We start from the raw sequence: 26,244 nt of genomic DNA on the forward strand, positions 1-26,244 counted from the left end.
GCGTTCGACTTCCACTAGCGAGGATTTCCACCCGCTCCCTCGTAAGCATTGTTAATTGCCCAAAAGTACCGAGCCCACGGCCGGGATCGAACCGACAATCTTCTGATTAGAAGTCAGACGCCTTATCCATTAGGCCACGCGGGCGTTCGACTTCCACTAGCGAGAATTTCCACCCGCTCCCTCGTAAGCATTGTTAATTGCCCAAAAGTACCGAGCCCACGGCCGGGATCGAACCGACAATCTTCTGATTAGAAGTCAGACGCCTTATCCATTAGGCCACGCGGGCGTTCGACTTCCACTAGCGAGAATTTCCACCCGCTCCCTCGTAAGCATTGTTAATTGCCCAAAAGTACCGAGCCCACGGCCGGGATCGGACCGACAATCTTCTGATTAGAAGTCAGACGCCTTATCCATTAGGCCACGCGGGCGTTCGACTTCCACTAGCGAGAATTTCCTTCCACCTGCTCCCTCGTAAGCATTGTTAATTGCCCAAAAGTACCGAGCCCACGGCCGGGATCGAACCGACAATCTTCTGATTAGAAGTCAGACGCCTTATCCATTAGGCCACGCGGGCGTTCGACTTCCACTAGCGAGGATTTCCACCCGCTCCCTTATAAACATTGTTAAACGACCAAAACTAGCGAGCCCACGGCGGGGTCTCGAACCGACAATCTTCTGATTAGAAGTCAGACGCCTTATCCATTAGGCCACGCGGGCGTTCGACTTCCACTAGCGAGGATTTCCACCCGCTCCCTCGTAAGCATTGTTAATAAATGCCCAAAAGTACCGAGCCCACGGCCGGGATCGAACCGACAATCTTCTGATTAGAAGTCAGACGCCTTATCCATTAGGCCACGCGGGCGTTCGACTTCCACTAGCGAGAATTTCCACCCGCTCCCTTTGTAAGCATTGTTAATTGCCCAAAAGTACCGAGCCCACGGCCGGGATCGAACCGACAATCTTCTGATTAGAAGTCAGACGCCTTATCCATTAGGCCACGCGGGCGTTCGACTTCCACTAGCGAGAATTTCCACCCGCTCCCTCGTAAGCATTGTTAATTGCCCAAAAGTACCGAGCCCACGGCCGGGATCGAACCGACAATCTTCTGATTAGAAGTCAGACGCCTTATCCATTAGGCCACGCGGGCGTTCGACTTCCACTAGCGAGAATTTCCACCCGCTCCCTCGTAAGCATTGTTAATTGCCCAAAAGTACCGAGCCCACGGCCGGGATCGAACCGACAATCTTCTGATTAGAAGTCAGACGCCTTATCCATTAGGCCACGCGGGCGTTCGACTTCCACTAGCGAGAATTTCCACCCGCTCCCTCGTAAGCATTGTTAATTGCCCAAAAGTACCGAGCCCACGGCCGGGATCGAACCGACAATCTTCTGATTAGAAGTCAGACGCCTTATCCATTAGGCCACGCGGGCGTTCGACTTCCACTAGCGAGAATTTCCACCCGCTCCCTCGTAAGCATTGTTAATTGCCCAAAAGTACCGAGCCCACGGCCGGGATCGAACCGACAATCTTCTGATTAGAAGTCAGACGCCTTATCCATTAGGCCACGCGGGCGTTCGACTTCCACTAGCGAGAATTTCCACCCGCTCCCTCGTAAGCATTGTTAATTGCCCAAAAGTACCGAGCCCACGGCCGGGATCGAACCGACAATCTTCTGATTAGAAGTCAGACGCCTTATCCATTAGGCCACGCGGGCGTTCGACTTCCACTAGCGAGAATTTCCACCCGCTCCCTCGTAAGCATTGTTAATTGCCCAAAAGTACCGAGCCCACGGCCGGGATCGAACCGACAATCTTCTGATTAGAAGTCAGACGCCTTATCCATTAGGCCACGCGGGCGTTCGACTTCCACTAGCGAGAATTTCCACCCGCTCCCTCGTAAGCATTGTTAATTGCCCAAAAGTACCGAGCCCACGGCCGGGATCGAACCGACAATCTTCTGATTAGAAGTCAGACGCCTTATCCATTAGGCCACGCGGGCGTTCGACTTCCACTAGCGAGAATTTCCACCCGCTCCCTCGTAAGCATTGTTAATTGCCCAAAAGTACCGAGCCCACGGCCGGGATCGAACCGACAATCTTCTGATTAGAAGTCAGACGCCTTATCCATTAGGCCACGCGGGCGTTCGACTTCCACAGCGAGAATTTCCACCCGCTCCTTCTATTAACATTGTTAATTGCTCAAAAGTACCGAGCCCACGGCCGGGATCGAACCGACAATCTTCTGATTAGAAGTCAGACGCCTTATCCATTAGGCCACGCGGGCGTTCGACTTCCACTAGCGAGAATTTCCACCCGCTCCCTCGTAAGCATTGTTAATTGCCCAAAAGTACCGAGCCCACGGCCGGGATCGAACCGACAATCTTCTGATTAGAAGTCAGACGCCTTATCCATTAGGCCACGCGGGCGTTCGACTTCCACTAGCGAGAATTTCCACCCGCTCCCTCGTAAGCATTGTTAATTGCCCAAAAGTACCGAGCCCACGGCCGGGATCGGACCGACAATCTTCTGATTAGAAGTCAGACGCCTTATCCATTAGGCCACGCGGGCGTTCGACTTCCACTAGCGAGAATTTCCACCCGCTCCCTCGTAAGCATTGTTAATTGCCCAAAAGTACCGAGCCCACGGCCGGGATCGAACCGACAATCTTCTGATTAGAAGTCAGACGCCTTATCCATTAGGCCACGCGGGCGTTCGACTTCCACTAGCGAGAATTTCCACCCGCTCCCTCGTAAGCATTGTTAATTGCCCAAAAGTACCGAGCCCACGGCCGGGATCGAACCGACAATCTTCTGATTAGAAGTCAGACGCCTTATCCATTAGGCCACGCGGGCGTTCGACTTCCACTAGCGAGGATTTCCACCCGCTCCTTTATAAACATTGTTAAATTGACCAAAAGTAGCAAGCCCACGGCCGGGGTTCGAACCGACAATCTTCTGATTAGAAGTCAGACGCCTTATCCATTAGGCCACGCGGGCGTTCGACTTCCACTAGCGAGGATTTCCACCCGCTCATTTATAAACACTGTTAAACGATCAAAACTAGCAAGCCCACGGCTGGGTTCGAACCGACAATCTTCTGATTAGAAGTCAGACGCCTTATCCATTAGGCCACGCGGGCGTTCGACTTCCACTAGCGAGAATTTCCACCCGCTCCCTCGTAAGCATTGTTAATTGCCCAAAAGTACCGAGCCCACGGCCGGGATCGAACCGACAATCTTCTGATTAGAAGTCAGACGCCTTATCCATTAGGCCACGCGGGCGTTCGACTTCCACTAGCGAGAATTTCCACCCGCTCCCTCGTAAGCATTGTTAATTGCCCAAAAGTACCGAGCCCACGGCCGGGATCGGACCGACAATCTTCTGATTAGAAGTCAGACGCCTTATCCATTAGGCCACGCGGGCGTTCGACTTCCACTAGCGAGAATTTCCACCCGCTCCCTCGTAAGCATTGTTAATTGCCCAAAAGTACCGAGCCCACGGCCGGGATCGAACCGACAATCTTCTGATTAGAAGTCAGACGCCTTATCCATTAGGCCACGCGGGCGTTCGACTTCCACTAGCGAGGATTTCCACCCGCTCATTTATAAACACTGTTAAACGATCAAAACTAGCAACCCCACGGCTGGGTTCGAACCGACAATCTTCTGATTAGAAGTCAGACGCCTTATCCATTAGGCCACGCGGGCGTTCGACTTCCTCTAGCGAGGATTTCCACCCGCTCATTTATAAACACTGTTAAACGATCAAAACTAGCAAGCCCACGGCTGGGTTCGAACCGACAATCTTCTGATTAGAAGTCAGACGCCTTATCCATTAGGCCACGCGGGCGTTCGACTTCCACTAGCGAGAATTTCCACCCGCTCCCTCGTAAGCATTGTTAATTGCCAAAGTACCAGCCCACGGCCGGGATCGAACCGACAATCTTCTGATTAGAAGTCAGACGCCTTATCCATTAGGCCACGCGGGCGTTCGACTTCCACTAGCGAGAATTTCCACCCGCTCCCTCGTAAGCATTGTTAATTGCCCAAAAGTACCGAGCCCACGGCCGGGATCGAACCGACAATCTTCTGATTAGAAGTCAGACGCCTTATCCATTAGGCCACGCGGGCGTTCGACTTCCACTAGCGAGAATTTCCACCCGCTCCCTCGTAAGCATTGTTAATTGCCCAAAAGTACCGAGCCCACGGCCGGGATCGAACCGACAATCTTCTGATTAGAAGTCAGACGCCTTATCCATTAGGCCACGCGGGCGTTCGACTTCCACTAGCGAGAATTTCCACCCGCTCCCTCGTAAGCATTGTTAATTGCCCAAAAGTACCGAGCCCACGGCCGGGATCGAACCGACAATCTTCTGATTAGAAGTCAGACGCCTTATCCATTAGGCCACGCGGGCGTTCGACTTCCACTAGCGAGAATTTCCACCCGCTCCCTCGTAAGCATTGTTAATTGCCCAAAAGTACCGAGCCCACGGCCGGGATCGAACCGACAATCTTCTGATTAGAAGTCAGACGCCTTATCCATTAGGCCACGCGGGCGTTCGACTTCCACTAGCGAGAATTTCCACCCGCTCCTTTATAAACACTGTTAAACGATCAAAACTACCAAGCCCACGGCTGGGTTCGAACCGACAATCTTCTGATTAGAAGTCAGACGCCTTATCCATTAGGCCACGCGGGCGTTCGACTTCCACTAGCGAGAATTTCCACCCGCTCCCTCGTAAGCATTGTTAATTGCCGTACAGCTCAAAAGTACCGAGCCCACGGCCGGGATCGAACCGACAATCTTCTGATTAGAAGTCAGACGCCTTATCCATTAGGCCACGCGGGCGTTCGACTTCCACTAGCGAGAATTTCCACCCGCTCCCTCGTAAGCATTGTTAATTGCCCAAAAGTACCGAGCCCACGGCCGGGATCGAACCGACAATCTTCTGATTAGAAGTCAGACGCCTTATCCATTAGGCCACCGCGGGCGTTCGACTTCCACTAGCGAGAATTTCCACCCGCTCCCTCGTAAGCATTGTTAATTGCCCAAAAGTACCGAGCCCACGGCCGGGATCGGACCGACAATCTTCTGATTAGAAGTCAGACGCCTTATCCATTAGGCCACGCGGGCGTTCGACTTCCACTAGCGAGAATTTCCACCCGCTCCCTCGTAAGCATTGTTAATTGCCCAAAAGTACCGAGCCCACGGCCGGGATCGAACCGACAATCTTCTGATTAGAAGTCAGACGCCTTATCCATTAGGCCACGCGGGCGTTCGACTTCCACTAGCGAGGATTTCCACCCGCTCCTCCTTAAGCATTGTTAATGCCCAAAGAGCCCACGGCCGGGTTCGAACCGACAATCTTCTGATTAGAAGTCAACCAAAGACGCCTTATCCATTAGGCCACGCAGACTTCTAGCGAGGATTTCCACCCGCTCATTTATAAACATTGTTAAATGCCCAAAAGTACCAAGCCCACGGCCGGGTTCGAACCGACAATCTTCTGATTAGAAGTCAGACGCCTTATCCATTAGGCCACGCGGGCGTTCGACTTCCACTAGCGAGAATTTCCACCCGCTCCCTCGTAAGCATTGTTAATTGCCCAAAAGTACCGAGCCCACGGCCGGGATCGAACCGACAATCTTCTGATTAGAAGTCAGACGCCTTATCCATTAGGCCACGCGGGCGTTCGACTTCCACCTAGCGAGAATTTCCACCCGCTCCCTCGTAAGCATTGTTAATTGCCCAAAGTAAGCCGAGCCCACGGCCGGGATCGAACCGACAATCTTCTGATTAGAAGTCAGACGCCTTATCCATTAGGCCACGCGGGCGTTCGACTTCCACTAGCGAGAATTTCCACCCGCTCCCTCGTAAGCATTGTTAATTGCCCAAAAGTACCGAGCCCACGGCCGGGATCGGACCGACAATCTTCTGATTAGAAGTCAGACGCCTTATCCATTAGGCCACGCGGGCGTTCGACTTCCACTAGCGAGAATTTCCACCCGCTCCTCGTAAGCATTGTTAATTGCCCAAAAGTACCGAGCCCACGGCCGGGATCGAACCGACAATCTTCTGATTAGAAGTCAGACGCCTTATCCATTAGGCCACGCGGGCGTTCGACTTCCACTAGCGAGAATTTCCACCCGCTCCCTCGTAAGCATTGTTAATTGCCCAAAAGTACCGAGCCCACGGCCGGGATCGAACCGACAATCTTCTGATTAGAAGTCAGACGCCTTATCCATTAGGCCACGCGGGCGTTCGACTTCCACTAGCGATTTCCACTCCTCGTAAGTTTTAATGCCCAAAAGTACCGAGCCCACGGCCGGGATCAAACAATTTAAGTCAGACGCCTTACATAGCCGGCGTACTTAAGAATTTCCACCCGCTGTAAGCATTGTTAATTGCCCAAAAGTATCGAGCCCACGGCCGGGATCGAACCGACAATCTTCTGATTAGAAGTCAGACGCCTTATCCATTAGGCCACGCGGGCGTTCGACTTCCACTAGCGAGAATTTCCACCCGCTCCCTCGTAAGCATTGTTAATTGCCCAAAAGTACCGAGCCCACGGCGCGGGATCGAACCGACAATCTTCTGATTAGAAGTCAGACGCCTTATCCATTAGGCCACGCGGGCGTTCGACTTCCACTAGCGAGTATTTCCACCCGCTCTTTCGTAAGCATTGTTAATTGCCCAAAAGTACCGAGCCCACGGCTGGGTTCGAACCGACAATCTTCTGATTAGAAGTCAGACGCCTTATCCATTAGGCCACGCGGGCGTTCGACTTCCACTAGCGAGAATTTCCACCCGCTCCCTCGTAAGCATTGTTAATTGCCCAAAAGTACCGAGCCCACGGCCGGGATCGGACCGACAATCTTCTGATTAGAAGTCAGACGCCTTATCCATTAGGCCACGCGGGCGTTCGACTTCCACTAGCGAGAATTTCCACCCGCTCCCTCGTAAGCATTGTTAATTGCCCAAAAGTACCGAGCCCACGGCCGGGGTCGAACCGACAATCTTCTGATTAGAAGTCAGACGCCTTATCCATTAGGCCACGCGGGCGTTCGACTTCCACTAGCGAGAATTTCCACCCGCTCCCTCGTAAGCATTGTTAATTGCCCAAAAGTACCGAGCCCACGGCCGGGATCGGACCGACAATCTTCTGATTAGAAGTCAGACGCCTTATCCATTAGGCCACGCGGGCGTTCGACTTCCACTAGCGAGAATTTCCACCCGCTCCCTCGTAAGCATTGTTAATTGCCCAAAAGTACCGAGCCCACGGCCGGGATCGGACCGACAATCTTCTGATTAGAAGTCAGACGCCTTATCCATTAGGCCACGCGCGCGTTCGACTTCCACTAGCGAGAATTTCCACCTGCTCCTTGTAAGCATTGTTAAGTGCCCAAAAGACCGAGCCCACGGCCGGGATCGAACCGACAATCTTCTGATTAGAAGTCAGACGCCTTATCCATTAGGCCACGCGGGCGTTCGACTTCCACTAGCGAGAATTTCCACCCGCTCCCTCGTAAGCATTGTTAATTGCCCAAAAGTACCGAGCCCACGGCCGGGATCGAACCGACAATCTTCTGATTAGAAGTCAGACGCCTTATCCATTAGGCCACGCGCGCGTTCGACTTCCACTAGCGAGAATTTCCACCCGCTCCCTCGTAAGCATTGTTAATTGCCCAAAAGTACCGAGCCCACGGCCGGGATCGAACCGACAATCTTCTGATTAGAAGTCAGACGCCTTATCCATTAGGCCACGCGGGCGTTCGACTTCCACTAGCGAGGATTTCCACCCGCTCATTTATAAACACTGTTAAACGATCAAAACTAGCAACCCACGGCTGGGTTCGAACCGACAATCTTCTGATTAGAAGTCAGACGCCTTATCCATTAGGCCACGCGGGCGTTCGACTTCCACTAGCGAGAATTTCCACCCGCTCCCTCGTAAGCATTGTTAATTGCCCAAAAGTACCGAGCCCACGGCCGGGATCGAACCGACAATCTTCTGATTAGAAGTCAGACGCCTTATCCATTAGGCCACGCGGGCGTTCGACTTCCACTAGCGAGAATTTCCACCCGCTCCCTCGTAAGCATTGTTAATTGCCCAAAAGTACCGAGCCCACGGCCGGGATCGAACCGACAATCTTCTGATTAGAAGTCAGACGCCTTATCCATTAGGCCACGCGGGCGTTCGACTTCCTCTAGCGAGGATTTCCACCCGCTCATTTATAAACACTGTTAAACGATCAAAACTAGCAAGCCCACGGCTGGGTTCGAACCGACAATCTTCTGATTAGAAGTCAGACGCCTTATCCATTAGGCCACGCGCGCGTTCGACTTCCACTAGCGAGAATTTCCACCCGCTCCCTCGTAAGCATTGTTAATTGCCCAAAAGTACCGAGCCCACGGCCGGGATCGAACCGACAATCTTCTGATTAGAAGTCAGACGCCTTATCCATTAGGCCACGCGGGCGTTCGACTTCCTCTAGCGAGGATTTCCACCCGCTCATTTATAAACACTGTTAAACGACAACTTTATGTAACTAAATATACAGAAATACGCTCTGTAAGATGTTCATTGCCCAAAACTAGCAAGCCCACGGCTGGGTTCGAACCGACAATCTTCTGATTAGAAGTCAGACGCCTTATCCATTAGGCCACGCGGGCGTTCGACTTCCACTAGCGAGAATTTCCACCCGCTCCCTCGTAAGCATTGTTAATTGCCCAAAAGTACCGAGCCCACGGCCGGGATCGAACCGACAATCTTCTGATTAGAAGTCAGACGCCTTATCCATTAGGCCACGCGGGCGTTCGACTTCCCTAGCGAGGATTTCCACCCGCTCATTTGTAAGCATTGTTAAATGCCCAAAAGTACCGAGCCCACGGCTGGGTTCGGACCGACAATCTTCTGATTAGAAGTCAGACGCCTTATCCATTAGGCCACGCGGGCGTTCGACTTCCACTAGCGAGAATTTCCACCCGCTCCCTCGTAAGCATTGTTAATTGCCCAAAAGTACCGAGCCCACGGCCGGGATCGGACCGACAATCTTCTGATTAGAAGTCAGACGCCTTATCCATTAGGCCACGCGCGCGTTCGACTTCCACTAGCGAGAATTTCCACCTGCTCCCTCGTAAGCATTGTTAATTGCCCAAAAGTACCGAGCCCACGGCCGGGATCGAACCGACAATCTTCTGATTAGAAGTCAGACGCCTTATCCATTAGGCCACGCGGGCGTTCGACTTCCACTAGCGAGAATTTCCACCCGCTCCCTCGTAAGCATTGTTAATTGCCCAAAAGTACCGAGCCCACGGCCGGGATCGAACCGACAATCTTCTGATTAGAAGTCAGACGCCTTATCCATTAGGCCACGCGCGCGTTCGACTTCCACTAGCGAGAATTTCCACCCGCTCCCTCGTAAGCATTGTTAATTGCCCAAAAGTACCGAGCCCACGGCCGGGATCGAACCGACAATCTTCTGATTAGAAGTCAGACGCCTTATCCATTAGGCCACGCGGGCGTTCGACTTCCACTAGCGAGGATTTCCACCCGCTCCTTTATAAACACTGTTAAACGACCAAAACTACCAAGCCCACGGCCGGGTTCGAACCGACAATCTTCTGATTAGAAGTCAGACGCCTTATCCATTAGGCCACGCGGGCGTTCGACTTCCACTAGCGAGAATTTCCACCCGCTCCCTCGTAAGCATTGTTAATTGCCCAAAAGTACCGAGCCCACGGCCGGGATCGAACCGACAATCTTCTGATTAGAAGTCAGACGCCTTATCCATTAGGCCACGCGGGCGTTCGACTTCCACTAGCGAGAATTTCCACCCGCTCCCTCGTAAGCATTGTTAATTGCCCAAAAGTACCGAGCCCACGGCCGGGATCGAACCGACAATCTTCTGATTAGAAGTCAGACGCCTTATCCATTAGGCCACGCGGGCGTTCGACTTCCTCTAGCGAGGATTTCCACCCGCTCCTTTATAAACACTGTTAAACGATCAAAACTAGCCAAGCCCACGGCCGGGATCCGAACCGACAATCTTCTGATTAGAAGTCAGACGCCTTATCCATTAGGCCACGCGCGCGTTCGACTTCCACTAGCGAGAATTTCCACCCGCTCCCTCGTAAGCATTGTTAATTGCCCAAAAGTACCGAGCCCACGGCCGGGATCGAACCGACAATCTTCTGATTAGAAGTCAGACGCCTTATCCATTAGGCCACGCGGGCGTTCGACTTCCTCTAGCGAGGATTTCCACCCGCTCATTTATAAAGCACTGTTAAACGACCAAAACTAGCGAGCCCACGGCCGGGTTCGAACCGACAATCTTCTGATTAGAAGTCAGACGCCTTATCCATTAGGCCACGCGGGCGTTCGACTTCCACTAGCGAGAATTTCCACCCGCTCCCTCGTAAGCATTGTTAATTGCCCAAAAGTACCGAGCCCACGGCCGGGATCGGACCGACAATCTTCTGATTAGAAGTCAGACGCCTTATCCATTAGGCCACGCGGGCGTTCGACTTCCACTAGCGAGAATTTCCACCCGCTCCCTCGTAAGCATTGTTAATTGCCCAAAAGTACCGAGCCCACGGCCGGGATCGGACCGACAATCTTCTGATTAGAAGTCAGACGCCTTATCCATTAGGCCACGCGCGCGTTCGACTTCCACTAGCGAGAATTTCCACCTGCTCCCTCGTAAGCATTGTTAATTGCCCAAAAGTACCGAGCCCACGGCCGGGATCGAACCGACAATCTTCTGATTAGAAGTCAGACGCCTTATCCATTAGGCCACGCGGGCGTTCGACTTCCACTAGCGAGAATTTCCACCCGCTCCCTCGTAAGCATTGTTAATTGCCCAAAAGTATCGAGCCCACGGCCGGGATCGAACCGACAATCTTCTGATTAGAAGTCAGACGCCTTATCCATTAGGCCACGCGGGCGTTCGACTTCCACTAGCGAGAATTTCCACCCGCTCCCTCGTAAGCATTGTTAATTGCCCAAAAGTACCGAGCCCACGGCCGGGATCGAACCGACAATCTTCTGATTAGAAGTCAGACGCCTTATCCATTAGGCCACGCGGGCGTTGGACTTCCTCTAGCGAGGATTTCCACCCGCTCATTTATAAACACTGTTAAACGATCAAAACTAGCAAGCCCACGGCTGGCTGATTCGAACCGACAATCTTCTGATTAGAAGTCAGACGCCTTATCCATTAGGCCACGCGCGCGTTCGACTTCCACTAGCGAGAATTTCCACCCGCTCCCTCGTAAGCATTGTTAATTGCCCAAAAGTACCGAGCCCACGGCCGGGATCGAACCGACAATCTTCTGATTAGAAGTCAGACGCCTTATCCATTAGGCCACGCGGGCGTTTGACTTCCTCTAGCGAGGATTTCCACCCGCTCATTTATAAACACTGTTAAACGATCAAAACTAGCAAGCCCACGGCTGGGTTCGAACCGACAATCTTCTGATTAGAAGTCAGACGCCTTATCCATTAGGCCACGCGCGCGTTCGACTTCCACTAGCGAGAATTTCCACCCGCTCCCTCGTAAGCATTGTTAATTGCCCAAAAGTACCGAGCCCACGGCCGGGATCGAACCGACAATCTTCTGATTAGAAGTCAGACGCCTTATCCATTAGGCCACGCGGGCGTTTGCTTCACTTCTCTAGCGAGGATTTCCACCCGCTCATTTATAAACACTGTTAAACGATCAAAACTAGCAAGCCCACGGCTGGGTTCGAACCGACAATCTTCTGATTAGAAGTCAGACGCCTTATCCATTAGGCCACGCGGGCGTTCGACTTCCACTAGCGAGAATTTCCACCCGCTCCCTCGTAAGCATTGTTAATTGCCCAAAAGTACCGAGCCCACGGCCGGGATCGAACCGACAATCTTCTGATTAGAAGTCAGACGCCTTATCCATTAGGCCACGCGCGCGTTCGACTTCCACTAGCGAGAATTTCCACCTGCTCCCTCGTAAGCATTGTTAATTGCCCAAAAGTACCGAGCCCACGGCCGGGATCGAACCGACAATCTTCTGATTAGAAGTCAGACGCCTTATCCATTAGGCCACGCGGGCGTTCGACTTCCACTAGCGAGAATTTCCACCCGCTCCCTCGTAAGCATTGTTAATTGCCCAAAAGTACCGAGCCCACGGCCGGGATCGGACCGACAATCTTCTGATTAGAAGTCAGACGCCTTATCCATTAGGCCACGCGGGCGTTCGACTTCCTCGCGAGAATTTCCACCCGTCCGTAAGCATTGTTAATTGCCCAAAAGTACCGAGCCCACGGCCGGGGTCGGACCGACAATCTTCTGATTAGAAGTCAGACGCCTTATCCGTTAGGCCACGCGCGCGTTCGACTTCCACTAGCGAGAATTTCCACCTGCTCCCTCGTAAGCATTGTTAATTGCCCAAGAGGACCGAGCCCACGCGAACCGACAATCTTCTGATTAGAAGTCAGACGCCTTATCCATTAGGCCACGCGGGCGTTCGACTTCCACTAGCGAGAATTTCCACCCGCTCCCTCATAAGCATTGTTAATTGCCCAAAAGTACCGAGCCCACGGCCGGGATCGGACCGACATTCTTCTGATTAGAAGTCAGACGCCTTATCCATTAGGCGACGCGGGCGTTCGACTTCCTCTAGCGAAGATTTCCACCCGCTCATTTATAAACACTGTTAAACGATCAAAACTAGCAAGCCCACGGCTGGGTTCGAACCGACAATCTTCTGATTAGAAGTCAGACGCCTTATCCATTAGGCCACGCGGGCGTTCGACTTCCACTAGCGAGAATTTCCACCCGCTCCCTCGTAAGCATTGTTAATTGCCCAAAAGTACCGAGCCCACGGCCGGGATCGAACCGACAATCTTCTGATTAGAAGTCAGACGCCTTATCCATTAGGCCACTCCTTCCATCGATTGGAAACTGAGATATTTCATCACCTCTTAAATATGAAGTTGGAAGATCCCTTTTTCTCTTGGTTACCTTCATTGAAGATGTTTAGCTGTCTACCTTTTATCCCTAATACACAAAGATATTCGGTAGTGGGGGTTGAAATTTGATTCTGCACTGTTTCTTCACCTGCCGCGAAGTGTAACTCTAGGCTAGACGAAGTGACACACCCAATGACTGTTTGCGAACTCTTTATATAGAGGGATTTTCCGAGTGATATCAGGTGGCTGCTGTCCGACTGGCGTCTGACTGCTCTCTACGATTCAAATTCAAAGTGACGAAGTCAAAACGGCGACATGGTGAACGACTACCTATTGATACTGCATGCCACAAATAAACACAAGACATTCCATATTCACCAGTACAATGTACTAACAAAAGAGTTCCTTTTGCATTTAACTGCTGTATAGGTTTGATTATGCGCTGTTTTTTCACTAATAAATTCTTCAACTCCTCTCTAGTTCTTTTTCCTTTTGCTGTGTCGTGCTTTCCGAAAGCGTTTGTGTTTTCCCGGAAGAACAGCCGCCTTCCCGAAAGCATAACTTTCCCCGACTAGGCTCCGCCCTCAGACACGCCTATCGTGCAAACAGGTACACACCCTGAAGAAACCATAGCGCGAATGCTGCCCTATCCACGTACTACTACTGAAATTTTCTGTGTAAGGATGCTAGCAGGTTCAGTACCCCTGTAAAAGAAGCGATGGATGGAAATGCCAAACGAACTAAAATGCATTGTTTCAAATCTTCCGTTGATGTGCCGTGTGAAAATTTCGCAACCGAGAAAATATGTGTTGCTGGTGTGAAGGACTTTGAAGTGCGTACTTATAGAGACGTGCACTGCTTCACACAGTCGCTATAAGTTCTTCGAAGTTCTTTGTTCTGCATTAATTTTTTTCGTATGATACACCCAAATAGTCCTGATATTGGCAATTGGGCAAACAGCATTCCACCCAAAAACATATGGTAAGAATGACATGGATTATGAGCAGAGAAAGGAGCTAAGGAACATCGTTTTCTGGGAATAAATGAATGGTAAAAATACCTATCATCTTGGAAATTGTATTCGTTATGATATTTTGAAAAATGACACTGCAACGTTATGTTGCATTGACGACAATTGATCGAAGGCACAGCAGAGGCAATGGTGGACGATTGAATAACTTAGACCCTTTCCTGTTTGCAGAAAATTTTCGTGCTTGTATTTGCCTCTTCTATGGATTCCGACAAGGGATAGAACGGCATCTGTGCTTATCGACGTGCAGGGAGACAGACCACTTTTCACGCACAATGATGTAGACGTTTATCATAACTTATTTCAATTTTTGGCTGAGAAGAGTTCAATGCAGGAGTACTTTTCCCAACATTACGAATTAGTTACTCTAAGTCGAAAATTTCACAGCCAATAAGAACAGTTGGTGAATTCTTTAATCGTATAAACTTGTGAAAAGAGGAATTGGAAGTTCGAGGGGATTGTTTCCACACATTCATTTATTAAGAGAGTGTAACACAGATGGTAAGAGATTAATTGGACTGCTGCTATCCAATGTTTCAAAACCGCCCTATAGCCAATCAGGCCTTTTCTTTCCCAAGGACCGATAAGTTAGTACCAGACCTCTCTGGAAGGATGAAGAGACCTAATCATAACCATAACATAACCTGATAGATCGGTCGGACCCGCGAGTCTTTGTATAGCCAAGACGTGCGTTCGTTAACCTTAAACGATTCTGAATTGATGTGAAGGCATTGTCGTATTTCAAACAGATTGATTGACGCAAGACATTTTATCCATATTCACACTTTATTGATTTTTTTAAATTTCATTTACTTTTTATCTTATTTTCATGCTGGATTTTTTTTTGTGCAATGGAGAAACGGATGTCACATAACAATACACAACGAAAACATACAGTAGTGAAAAACTGCATGGACTATGAACAAGAAATGCTAAGGTTAAATGAATTAACAACTCCTACACGAATGAATGAGAGAGGATGTGAAACCGATGCATGTCATCTACTCAATATCGCTTCCAAGATACTTCTCTCCATCCGTTATGTGAAATCCTAGCTTTTTGTCTATGACAGCCTCCATTTTGGAAAGCGAGTCCGTTCTGTTTTCATGTGGTTCAATTTTGTTGAAACAGAACAACATCTGCGGAGTACAATCGTTTTGACTATTTCCAAATTCATCACCATGTAAGTAATCACTCCTTACTTCTTCGTTCCCATTATACAGCATTGAACACGCTGCGAAGTGGTTCTGAAATCTTTTTTGAACCTGAAAAGATTTTGACTTTTGAATTTTTTACGAATTACATATATATTGCTATTTCATATTGCTTATTATTGTCCATATTGCTTATTTTTTAAAGACTACAGTAGAATTTACTATACTACTATATACTTTGAATTCTACGAGTGATTTGGAATAGTAGTAAAACGGCTCACACTGATATCTAGCAAAATTTTGACGAGCAAAATGCGAGGATCTCTATGCGTCTTTCTCACTAATGAGAAGAATCGCTGCCGGTTATTCGCGAGGTGTAGCATTCCAAGGTGGCGGATAGGAAGCTTGTGCCTGCTCTGAGGTCGAGGTAGATTTGTGAGACGGACTCTTCGTTTGTGCTGTTACTGTACCAGTTTTGTATTCCGTATGACAAGAAGAAGCCTGCAAAAGACTGAGAGGCGCAAAGAAGGCAGTTTGAAGTTGCCTTTAACAAGTAAGGTCTATGTCATTTCCGAGAGGACGTCTATGTACACAGAAACCTGTGAAATCAAAACCTTAAAACCTATCAATGAATTTTAAAAATAAGCGCACGACACAAGAACTCTGAAGCAATGTCCTGTACAGCAGAGTTAGAAAGGGCAAGGTTGCAGGAATCACCTATGCTGCAAATCTCTACGATTTCACCCCAGGACATGTTTACTTTTGTAGCGACCTCCGCTATAATAAATGTAGTGGGATTATAGTGGAGAAAGTAAGGGGACCATGATTACGTTAGATGATGAACTCAAAGTGAATAAAGGGATACAGATCACGTCTGCTGATAAACAATGAGCGTCCTTCTACAAAGCCTTCATTACCGATGCAGGGTTTGCGGTCAACATTAATCCTACCGTAGTCAAGCTCTCAGGATCGGTGAAAATCTGAGTGTTTCTTTTATCGTTGTTCTCTTCTACAATAGTGAAGCTAGATCGAATTTGTTGTTCCTATAATCCTTCTCACATCGGTTAATCTTCGTGGTATAAGAAAAAACGTGTGGATGAGGAACGAAGGGTTCCGTTTATGACAGATATGGTGATAGACTTCTCATTGTAGGAGGATACACTAGCAACGGCTGGGGGGTAGGCACCTATAACTACCTACCTCTAGTTAGTGAACTAAGTGATTCTAAATGTCCTTCCGTGTCATGCTTCTTTGAACTAAACGTTACCATCAGGCACTAGCAATTTACAAAGAACGCTGAAAAACAAACTCCAAGAAAAGCTTACTTTTTTGGGTTCGTTCTTGGCATCTTTGTACTCGTTTCCTTTTATGATATTCACGATGACGGCTCCTAAACGAACGATTGCTTTCACAATAAAGCTCTTACAACACAATCGATAATTTTGATGTAGCTGACATAGTTATTATCATTCAGTGGAAGTAGTTTTGATGGAAACACTTGATATTCTCTAATATCTACTCAGCCAACTCCCAAATATCATACTAACAGTGAGAAATTCCTGAAGCTACTCTTGTTGCAGCTGAAAAAGTCCAACAGAAATGAGCGTCTTTTTAATACAATTATTGGAATCTTTTTACGCTTTCTCCAAGGATAACGTCTAAAAAACATGTCCGTATCGTTAATTTCCCGCAACCTCCGCGACAACCTATGCTTGGGGGAAACGATTGGCAACGGCGATCTTTAATTGCGCTGCGCAGCAGTTAATAGCGTCAGCCCATTGCGCTATGTTTGCCTTATGCCCCGCCTATCGCATTGTCCATCTTCGGCCTTCATCATCCAATGAGGTGCGAAACGTGCTTTGCAGGAGCACGCTATCACTTGTATTGTGTCTTCGATCGGTTACGTATAGAGATACAAGAAAAGATTGCACACAGAATGCTAGAAATAGAAAGCAATAGTGCTTTATTTGTGTAAAACAAAGAAATGGAAACTTTTACAAACTATTGCAGTACCATGCGTGCATTAAATTCCCTGTATAAATACAAATATATTTATATCTTCTATACATTTTTTTTTTCAATCACAAATCTACGTCTTCCAACGACCAGATTCTCGTTTTACACTTCTGAACTTCTGTTCTGGAATTTTGTTCTTGCACAAACGTTTTTGCTTCGTTTCTTACGTTTTTGCTTCATTTTTCATTCTTTAAGTTTTTTCGCTTCCTACGCTGCTACGTTATTATATTTTTGTTCTTTGAATCCTCTCAGAAGCCAAACCTACCAATTGCAATACAAACACGGCGTATGACCTCAGTGATGCGGTGATGGGTGGGCGCGGCTTAGTGATCACAGCTAGCCTAAGGTATCTCTGCTCTGGCCTACTGACAGCCTCTTCTGCAAGCACTTATTTGACTGCAGACAATCAGCTACTTGTATCTAACGATCACCCTTCCCCTAAGAAAGCTCATCATTTACTGTCTGCGGTCGACCCAACAAGAGGAATGGGAATTATCGAATTTATCATAACAATAAAGGCCGTAATGGAAGTTCTGAAAGTCTTCCATTGGACGAGATCTCAACACAGAGCAAAGTTACTCGGTTTCTTCTATCTGCAGTACGATACGATACGATATTATCTTGGGGTATTTTGAACAGGTTTTTTTTAAACTACACGCGTTCAAGCAGTGTCATATTTCTTAACTGTCCCGTTGTCTTTTAAACCTTTTATCACGCAACTTTCTTCCCACTTGTTTTTACGACTGAACTCGTCTTGCGCATCTGGTTCTCCTCACATTTTGAACATTCTGTCGCAATATATCAACTTATGACGCTGACGACCTGATGGCGTATCCATATTTAGTTGTCTATAGTTTTGAGTGTGACCGAAGCAACAAATCCCTTTTTATTTTCCATATACATAGTCTTATTCAGATGCACCTGTGAACAGCCTAGTTTGGTAAAATCGCAAACCATGCTTTGAATATGTGACGATCACTGTCATGTAATGTTTTGGAGCTGCGCTTACAAATACCATTATCAATATAGTGTCCCACACACTGCCAGAGCTAATACCCTCATAGAAATGCTGCAATGCTTATAGAGAACAAATGGAAATCAGTCAAATGGAATCATCAGTCTCGTACCACAAGACTCTTGGTCGCTGTCGAGTGAAAGCTAGCAAGCCGCTCTCACGAGACCGCTACTATCGAAAGTCGATATGGCAGATGTGAAGGATGTAGAATGCGAACCAGAAAGAAGCGTACTGACGCTGACTCTTTCATTAAACGTATTGTGGACACCGTAGAAAAAGCGTTCCCGGATTTGCTTAGGCAAGTAAAGCACCTAAAGACGATGTTCTCAGTCAGCTGGAACGCGATTGCGGGGAGAAATAAAAACCAAGAGCGAGGCAGTCTGAGAAGGCTTGAGGGCATGAAAAGTGGAGGATTCTCTATACTCTACTGAGACTGTGATGCGGGAAACCAAGAGATATTCTTCACTCCTCAATACTGCCAATAGAGTTGAATGAGCTGAGGCAACCCAGCATATTTGGAGAGAGTACTTTAACATTTAACATTTAACATATACTTATTGAACCGATAGGCACCGTGAACTCGATCATATCAAACAACCAGTTTATATAAGGCTTCGCGAGGAACTATCGACTGAATCGAAAGTTGCGGCATATATTCAGAAAATGAAGAAAATCCGGTGGAGACGATGAAATTAGTGCGAACATGCTGGACTATCTTCTTCTGTCTGGGATTCGTGAGACGAGGTGATCCGTTTAGTATATATTGCGGAGAAGCGCTCGCTCGTGTAAGCACGCCGTCATAGTTTTCCTCCACAAGAAGTATCCGCCACGGAATTCAAAAAGTGCCGATGAATATCTTTGTAGCTAGTAATGTGTGAGGCTAAGGTGTGAACCATCTCGGATCGTCTTATCAAACTTCGCGAAGAAACTATACGTTATGAACATTCTGGATTTCGTCCTTGTTGATCTACGATTGACTAAACATTTATTGTTAGAAGTGTGATCGAAATCTGGAAGCGACATTCGAATCCAATGCAATTAGCCTTTAAAGCCGCTTTCGTCCCTCCTTACTCATCTTTTCAATGCGCTTAGCGCCGAGGGTGATTCAGGAAAGTTTGTTTGCCTAATCGAGGGCAAAAATCGAAGATCAGCTGCTGTTGTTCGAGACATAGACAGCGGCGTCAACGGTGTTGGACAAGCTCGAAAGCATGAAAAGGAAGCTGGTTAGACCGATCGGGTCTCTGTTCTTAGCTAATTGTATGCCATAATAAAGACCCTTGCATGGAAGTGGGTATGGTGTACCAATGGTTGACATTAGAAAAATATCAAAATCTTGCCCTGCCCTTTAAAGTAGTCACAGCAAACTGCTTTCGCTTTATTGGCCATATGACAAAATCACGTTGTCCGAAGATGTCGTAAAGATACTTCCAATCTCAAACTCGAAAAAGCTTCCTGGTCGTAAAAAAGTTCTTGACGGAGGAAGGACGGTTAAAAAAGGTCCAAGGAAGTTTGGCATTGACAAGCAGTTCAGGGAAGGCATAGCGTGCCGCAGCATATGGAGCAAGCATGAATAGAAAGACCCTATGCGTGTTCTGGCGAAGGATCGAACAGGATGGTCTTAATATGTTGAAGGAGGAATGATCACGGCGAAAATGCTTATAAACCGCGTTAGGCCATGACATCCGGTGAAGTTAAGTAAATCAGTTGTCATGGAAAGGGCAGTTCGACATCAAAATTGTGACCTAGCCCTCTCCCGTCATTTTCTACTCCCATACTATTCCATGCTGATTTTCGCATTGGCATTTTTTTCATCAAGATATCCTTCAATAGAACTTTTTGCCGTAGTTCCGTCGGAGAAGAAGTTTGCATCTCAAAAGTTCAATTGGATCTACATCAATTTCAATTGGATTTGTAGCATGAAAGTTTTTAAAGCCATAAGATAGAATCGCTCTTTTTGTAGTACTCATGACCCTGAGCCTCGAAGGTACAATACAAACACAGATACTTGATACAAAGCCAGCTTGTTGATCATGGATATGCACTCTTCCTTTCTATTCAGTTAGTTAGCGTCTATCCAAAATGCCTCTAAAATTCGGAGAGCACCAGTTCCAGGCTTGTATGACAGGATCGTGAGAGCTATGCACACAGGAGCATTTTCATGGCATTGCTTGCGATGAGCTCGGAGAGGGAATGTTGCAAGTGTTTCATCTCATTTGAATGTTCTTTTATGCGAATAGAAAGTGATCATCGTTTCGCAAATGTACTGTTTCCCAACTGTTTCGCACGTGATTAGATAGACTACACCGGCGATAACGGAGGCGCTGACAAATCTTTGATACGATATGAGCACGTGTCCTGCATACGTGCACATTTATAATTGACAAGCTGCAGTTATTAGGTCATAATTTAAGAAAGGTCGAGATTTTACGCTCTGCCGTTTTAATATCCTTCATTTCTGAAATCGTACATGCCTCCAAATCAAAGTAGATGCAATTGAACTGTTGGGATGCAAATCCCTTTAACGATAGCAAAATATGCTACTACAGAAAAGGGAGAATCTGCATGGTACTGGCGTTTGCTCATCCTGCTTATCATCTGTAAGCTACTCACGTTGTATGTGTTGTGTGTTACACGTCTACAATCTTTTCTCATGATTAATCCTCAAATACAGTAAAAAATCATGCAAGAAGACATCACGAAACAGCTTAAGTACGACTGACGACACACCCTGGTTTCTTTGGCTTTGAGAAGCACACTACTCCGTTGTTGTCTATCCGGTCATAATAAGGTCTACTTTTTCAGATATTTTTCTGCAGCGGACAAATGTGTTTTGCGAATAACATAGTTCGTTCCTGTGCGCCAATATGAACATTGATGTATGGAGAAGAACTTTGGTAAAATAACAAAATTCTCCTCAAACTAAGTAGCAGTACACTAATAAAATGCAATGCAGAGACTATGATTAAATAGCATAGGAGTGAACGTGACGGGCAAGAGTTACATTGCAGTTACAGTATACACTATTTCTAAACCGAACAGTCTTTTTCATGACAATGAACGTCAAATATGTGAGATATGGTAGCCGAATTTATCAAGCTGAGGTTTGCATGTGCATCTGAAGAATAGAATATTCATAAGAAATGAAAAGTGTTTGTTGCTCCAATGTTATTCAAAAAGAATATCGCGTGATTAAAGGCTTAAGGTACAACAGGACAGTTAAGAAATATGACACTGTTAGAACGCATGTGGTTTTTTAAGCATCTGATTAAAATATCCCACCACGGTGTTGATGGAGTGGAACAACGATGCCGAATAATTCTGTTTGGGTTGAGAATGTACATGTAAATGTTATAAGGGTCATCCCGAAGAAATCAAGGGCCAAAGAAAAGGAGGTGATAAAGAGGAACACATTCGATTGCTTTTGCAAATGTTAAGTTAAGCTTATTAGAAGTCTTGTAGAGCATAAGCTGATGCATGACTTGAAAAAAGCAGCACATCTGTAGCTTTTAATATATAAGTAATATTGTCTGACCGGTATCGGAGAGAATCGATGCCAAGCTCTCCAGTGCTGTTTCTGTTAGGAATTCCTCGATAGGACAGAGAAGCGGGCGTCTCTCGTTTGTACAAAGGTCAAGCAGTATAGCATCGAATTTTTCTCCTTAAAACACAAAAATGCCTTGTGAGAAAGATTTTGCAAATTCTCGGACTATCTGTTCAGTGTAGAAAAGCGAGGATATGGTCCAGGCATATTTGGAATCATCATGTCATTTTTGAAGTTGTTTCTAGCACACCTTTTTCCGAAGCTTTTCTTGAGTACTCGATACCATCATCAATTACGATGCGGTGGAGATTGCTCTCCTGGAAGCCATACCACTTTTCTGCTACCCTCTTCATCACAGGATCAATATCAACAACGGTAATGTTCAGCTGAAATCTTTTATTTAAGTGAATAGTAAGCATCCAGATTTGATAGACTTCGTTGGTCCCGATAGGTTGCTTATTGTGTCTTGTACTGCTCAAAACGGTCTGGCGCAGCACAGTGAGTGATTGCACGATGGATTATACGAGTGAAGAAGGACTTGGTTGGCACTAGTATGGTTTCGTCCCATATTAGTGCCAACCAAGTTCTTCTTCACTTCGTATTCAATAAGTTAGCACCAGACTTATCTGAGGGAATAAAACACTGAGCTGACACATCGGTTCGTTCCAGCAAAAAAGTAATCTTAAGTCTGGAAACGCGTTCATGAAACTTCGAACGATTCTGAATTGAAGTCGGCCGCGTAGGCGCATACCCGTTGGGATTGATCAACAAGGTGCACTTTATCCTTTATTCTTCCTGCTTGAAAAAGGTTACATACAACGGTGGGATTTGGCATAATCGAGCCACTACTCTTATGCGCACGATGGTTGCGTTCTCAACTATAAAATGTGGAGCATTGACTGAGTGTTTTCGTTTGATTTTTTGCAGTATTTTTCAATTTGCTTTGTCGCTTATCCCTTCACTATTCTTTTTGTTCTTTTGTTTCACATTTACGCAATCTTGTTCCAGTTTCTTGAAGTGGACAAATCTCTTTGGCCAATATCTACATGACTCCTACAGTTTCTTGAGACGATCGTTCCCAAACAACAGGAGTCCATATGCAGTGATGGTTAAGAATTGTATTAGGCTGGGCAGAAAGTCTTGTCACCATTTGTCATTTTTATGCTTTATTTTTTATTCAGCTTACAATAGAAATTAATCAGTAATATAATCACCATTATTAGTTACAACAGTATCCCACCTAATGGGAAGGTCAACGATCCATTTCTCCCAGAACTGGTAAGACTAGGAGTCGAAGGAGTCGCCGACTACCCGTTCGACTTCTTCAAACTTGGTGAAGATTTTCTTAGCTAGGAGAGCCAAGTGATAGGAGGCAAACTCGGGAAAATGGGGAATGGGGCACAGTGTGTCCATTTTTTCATGGGTCTCCTTAGCTACATGGGGCCTAGATTTATCGTGTAGGAAGTACACCGAAGCTCGTCTCGGCGTTTTTTTTTTTGAACGGGCAATGATAGCTTCTGGAGCTGACTAACATACATGGAACCTAGTGACGGTGTGGCTTTGTTGGAGCAGCTAATAAAACAGCATCACCCTCGAATCTCGGAAGCAACCACGCAGCACGGTGCACGTTAGAATCATAGAGGACCCAACTCTCATCTCTAGTAATAAGATCTCGAAACCCCTTACGATGCGGGCGAAGAAGGAGAGATTGTCAGCCGATGCCTTGAGGCGACTGAAGACTGTTGAATGGGTGCCGAGTTTTGTCGCAAGGCTGCGGGTGTTGATCTTCAGATCCTCTTTGACGGCCTCGAGAATGGCGGAGCCTTTGACAGTGTCTGGGCGCCCCGACCGGGGCATGTCTTCGACGTCAGTGTCTCCGCTTGCGAAGGGAGCAAACCAGAGTTTGACAGTGATAGTAGTACCCAGTCTGCTGTTGATGTTGTCGGCTGCTGAAGTTGCACCAAGGCCGCCACGCCATTCATAGAAGATGGTAGCTCAAAGGTGATCTGCGTAATTGACATCGTGATTAAAGTTAAGGATTTCCCTTCGGCTATAGATACCTATTGCGGTGAAGTTTCGAGAATGTTCTACAACTACAACATGATACATAGGTTCCGGGTCAATATGGGATCCGCCCAAAAATTGAAAGTTGTGGAAATTTCGAAATGGGAAACAAGACTTTCTGTCCAGCTTAATACTTCGTTTTGCCACATAACCACTTTCTTACAGTTACCATGTGTTATAAAAACTGTGTTGCTTTGTTACCTTGCTGAACCTGTAACTGTGATATCAAACTACTACTTTCGAAACAATCTCAGGTTTTAGAATATGAGCGCCCAAAATCCTGGAACTTCTGTTTGGCTTTTGTGTTTATCTGCAAAACTATAGTAGTATACTTAGTACACCCTATTTTGGCGCGACGTCAGAAATCTTGCGAAATTAAGCATAATCTTAGCGATATGTTCTTGGCGAAGGAGATAATTCGCAAGCTGCTCATGCGGACACACGTAACAACTATATTACAGTGAGGAACTAATGACACGTACGACGGTGTGATTCAGTCTCTTGCACTTAATGAAAGCCTGCAAGATAAGCGGATACCGCTGGTCCCTACTGTAACTGCATGCATCGCGCGATGATCAAGCAAACATAACATTCTGATGTCCGCATGATGGGGATGTTGCGATTACGTTCAGTTTCATTTTTAAGCAATCTGGTATATTTGCAACGGTCCAGACCCACAAAACACGTTTCCACGGATTTTGAAACGAAGAATAAAGCAAAACCAGAGAAGAAGAACTAGGAAACTGAAAAAAAACCAAAAAAAAAAGATTTGTCAAGTCATTTGAAACATACCTTCTGGTTTGGCATAGAGCTTAGATAGTTGTTAATCACGCCTCCACCTAACCCGATAATGAGGACATTATGAATTTTGGGAGAGTCATACTTTACTGCGTCACTGAAAAACACTCCTGCTATCATGGTTCGGGCATACGTGAGAAGTACTGTAGTTTTGTCAATTTTCCATGACCTAGTGTTCAGCAACATAGGATAGCTCAATTCTGAAATGCTTGATATTGGAAATAATTTTGCCACTTCCGGATTCTGGGATGAATGTTGATTCTAGAAAACGCTTGTACTATCTCACGTTTTGGCACAAGAACTCGAGCATAGGAGAGACGTAATTGCGGACCATCTTGTTTCAGCTGAAGCTCTCGAAAGACCAACACTCTTAAAAGCGGAAAATTCATTGCATTTTCCTTGCAAACACAGTTAAAAAATAAGAAAAATTTCACCTTCCTGATACATTCTGGACATACTCAGAGATGAGAAAACAATATTTAGTGGTCTCACTACACATTTCGTCGACCTTAAATCAGCACTAGAAGAGAATACACCGCATATTCTGCTGCATGAAATTTTTTTCAGATTACCTGACGAGGAGGAAGTTGTGCGAGCAAATCTCTAGCGCCGAATGTGTCCTCTGCTTTTTCTTCATTATGGTTTTTTGGATAAGAAACGTGGTTTAGAAAATGCTGCCATTGAAACGTTCTCTACACGCTGGATATAACCAAATAGATATAAAAGACGTACCAGTAAGACAGCGACCAGTATATATGACAGGGAAGCTACTATTGTGAACGTTGGTGTCATCCCGTTGTACTGGCTTCGACAACGACAACCAATCCACAGCGCGTCCTGATGTGGCAATTTCGGCGAGTTTTTTCATCGTTGCACTCACCAGAATCCCCATGTAGATATGATTTTCCTGGTTGTTGAATGCATTTGCTTTTTAAAAACAGTTGGTCAATATTTTCTATTGTTCTCGATGCTTTCCCTTTTCGTTCCCTGAACAATCACTGATGATACAATGGACACGAAATCCTGTTACTCCAACATAGGAATAACTGTGTGCACCTTTTTGTAAGGGTTTTTCTGGGTACAGATTGCCCATCAATTAGAACATCGGGAGAGGATACAGCAACGCTAACATATATTTCATGATGGAAGCGGTCACCGCCGCCAAGGCGGAAATACTCCGGAAATACTTAAACGAGGGCGTTACGAATGGCAGAAGCGGAAACGTATCCTCATCCACTTTTGTGTAGACCACTTCAGCAAATGACCATTGACGAAAATGAATTATGGTTGTGAACCGAAACGAAAGAAGATGGGGAGACGACTGATGCATACAATGTGACAGAAGAACTGTGTAATTTACAATTGAATCCTGGAAAACTGGCTAACACAGTTTCTAATGAGAGCCCAACAGAAAAAAGTCGTGAGTCATTGGTGAAAAATGACATCAAATGACTGTTGTTCACAACATGGACATCTTTAAAGGCGTCATCTAAGGGACGTTGTCCATCTCTTCCCTAACTTATGCAAACTGAAAAATACTGCGGAAGATCTCCACGATTTTGTTGCGCAAAAAATAAAAAAACATTAAAAAACAGAAACAGCAGAAAACACACAGCCAGCAGTCCACATTCTATAGTTGGTGTTAACAAACAACATATAGATAGTGAACAGATTTGGTGG

General features: G+C 46.6%; 1 protein-coding gene across 2 annotated transcripts; it reads right to left on the reverse strand.

Moving 5' to 3' along the window:
• Window positions 1-14,977: 14,977 nt before the first annotated feature.
• Window positions 14,978-25,356, reverse strand: RB195_015279 (uncharacterized protein; the record flags this gene model as incomplete). Of its 2 annotated transcripts, XM_064205915.1 has the most annotated exons (11): window positions 14,978-15,115; window positions 15,179-15,241; window positions 15,412-15,546; window positions 16,456-16,520; window positions 21,694-21,819; window positions 21,953-22,088; window positions 24,559-24,764; window positions 24,851-24,933; window positions 24,999-25,072; window positions 25,137-25,238; window positions 25,297-25,356. In XM_064205915.1, 11 exons carry the CDS (start codon window positions 25,354-25,356, stop codon window positions 14,978-14,980), a joined length of 1,188 nt encoding a protein of 395 aa, XP_064061796.1. The 2 variants fall into 2 exon arrangements, with proteins under 2 accessions (XP_064061796.1, XP_064061795.1); XM_064205914.1 differs by lacking the exon at window positions 15,412-15,546.
• Window positions 25,357-26,244: the final 888 nt, after the last annotated feature.

This window comes from Necator americanus, chromosome V (genome assembly GCF_031761385.1).
Source record: "Necator americanus strain Aroian chromosome V, whole genome shotgun sequence".
Classification (NCBI taxonomy): Eukaryota; Metazoa; Nematoda; class Chromadorea; order Rhabditida; family Ancylostomatidae; genus Necator; species Necator americanus.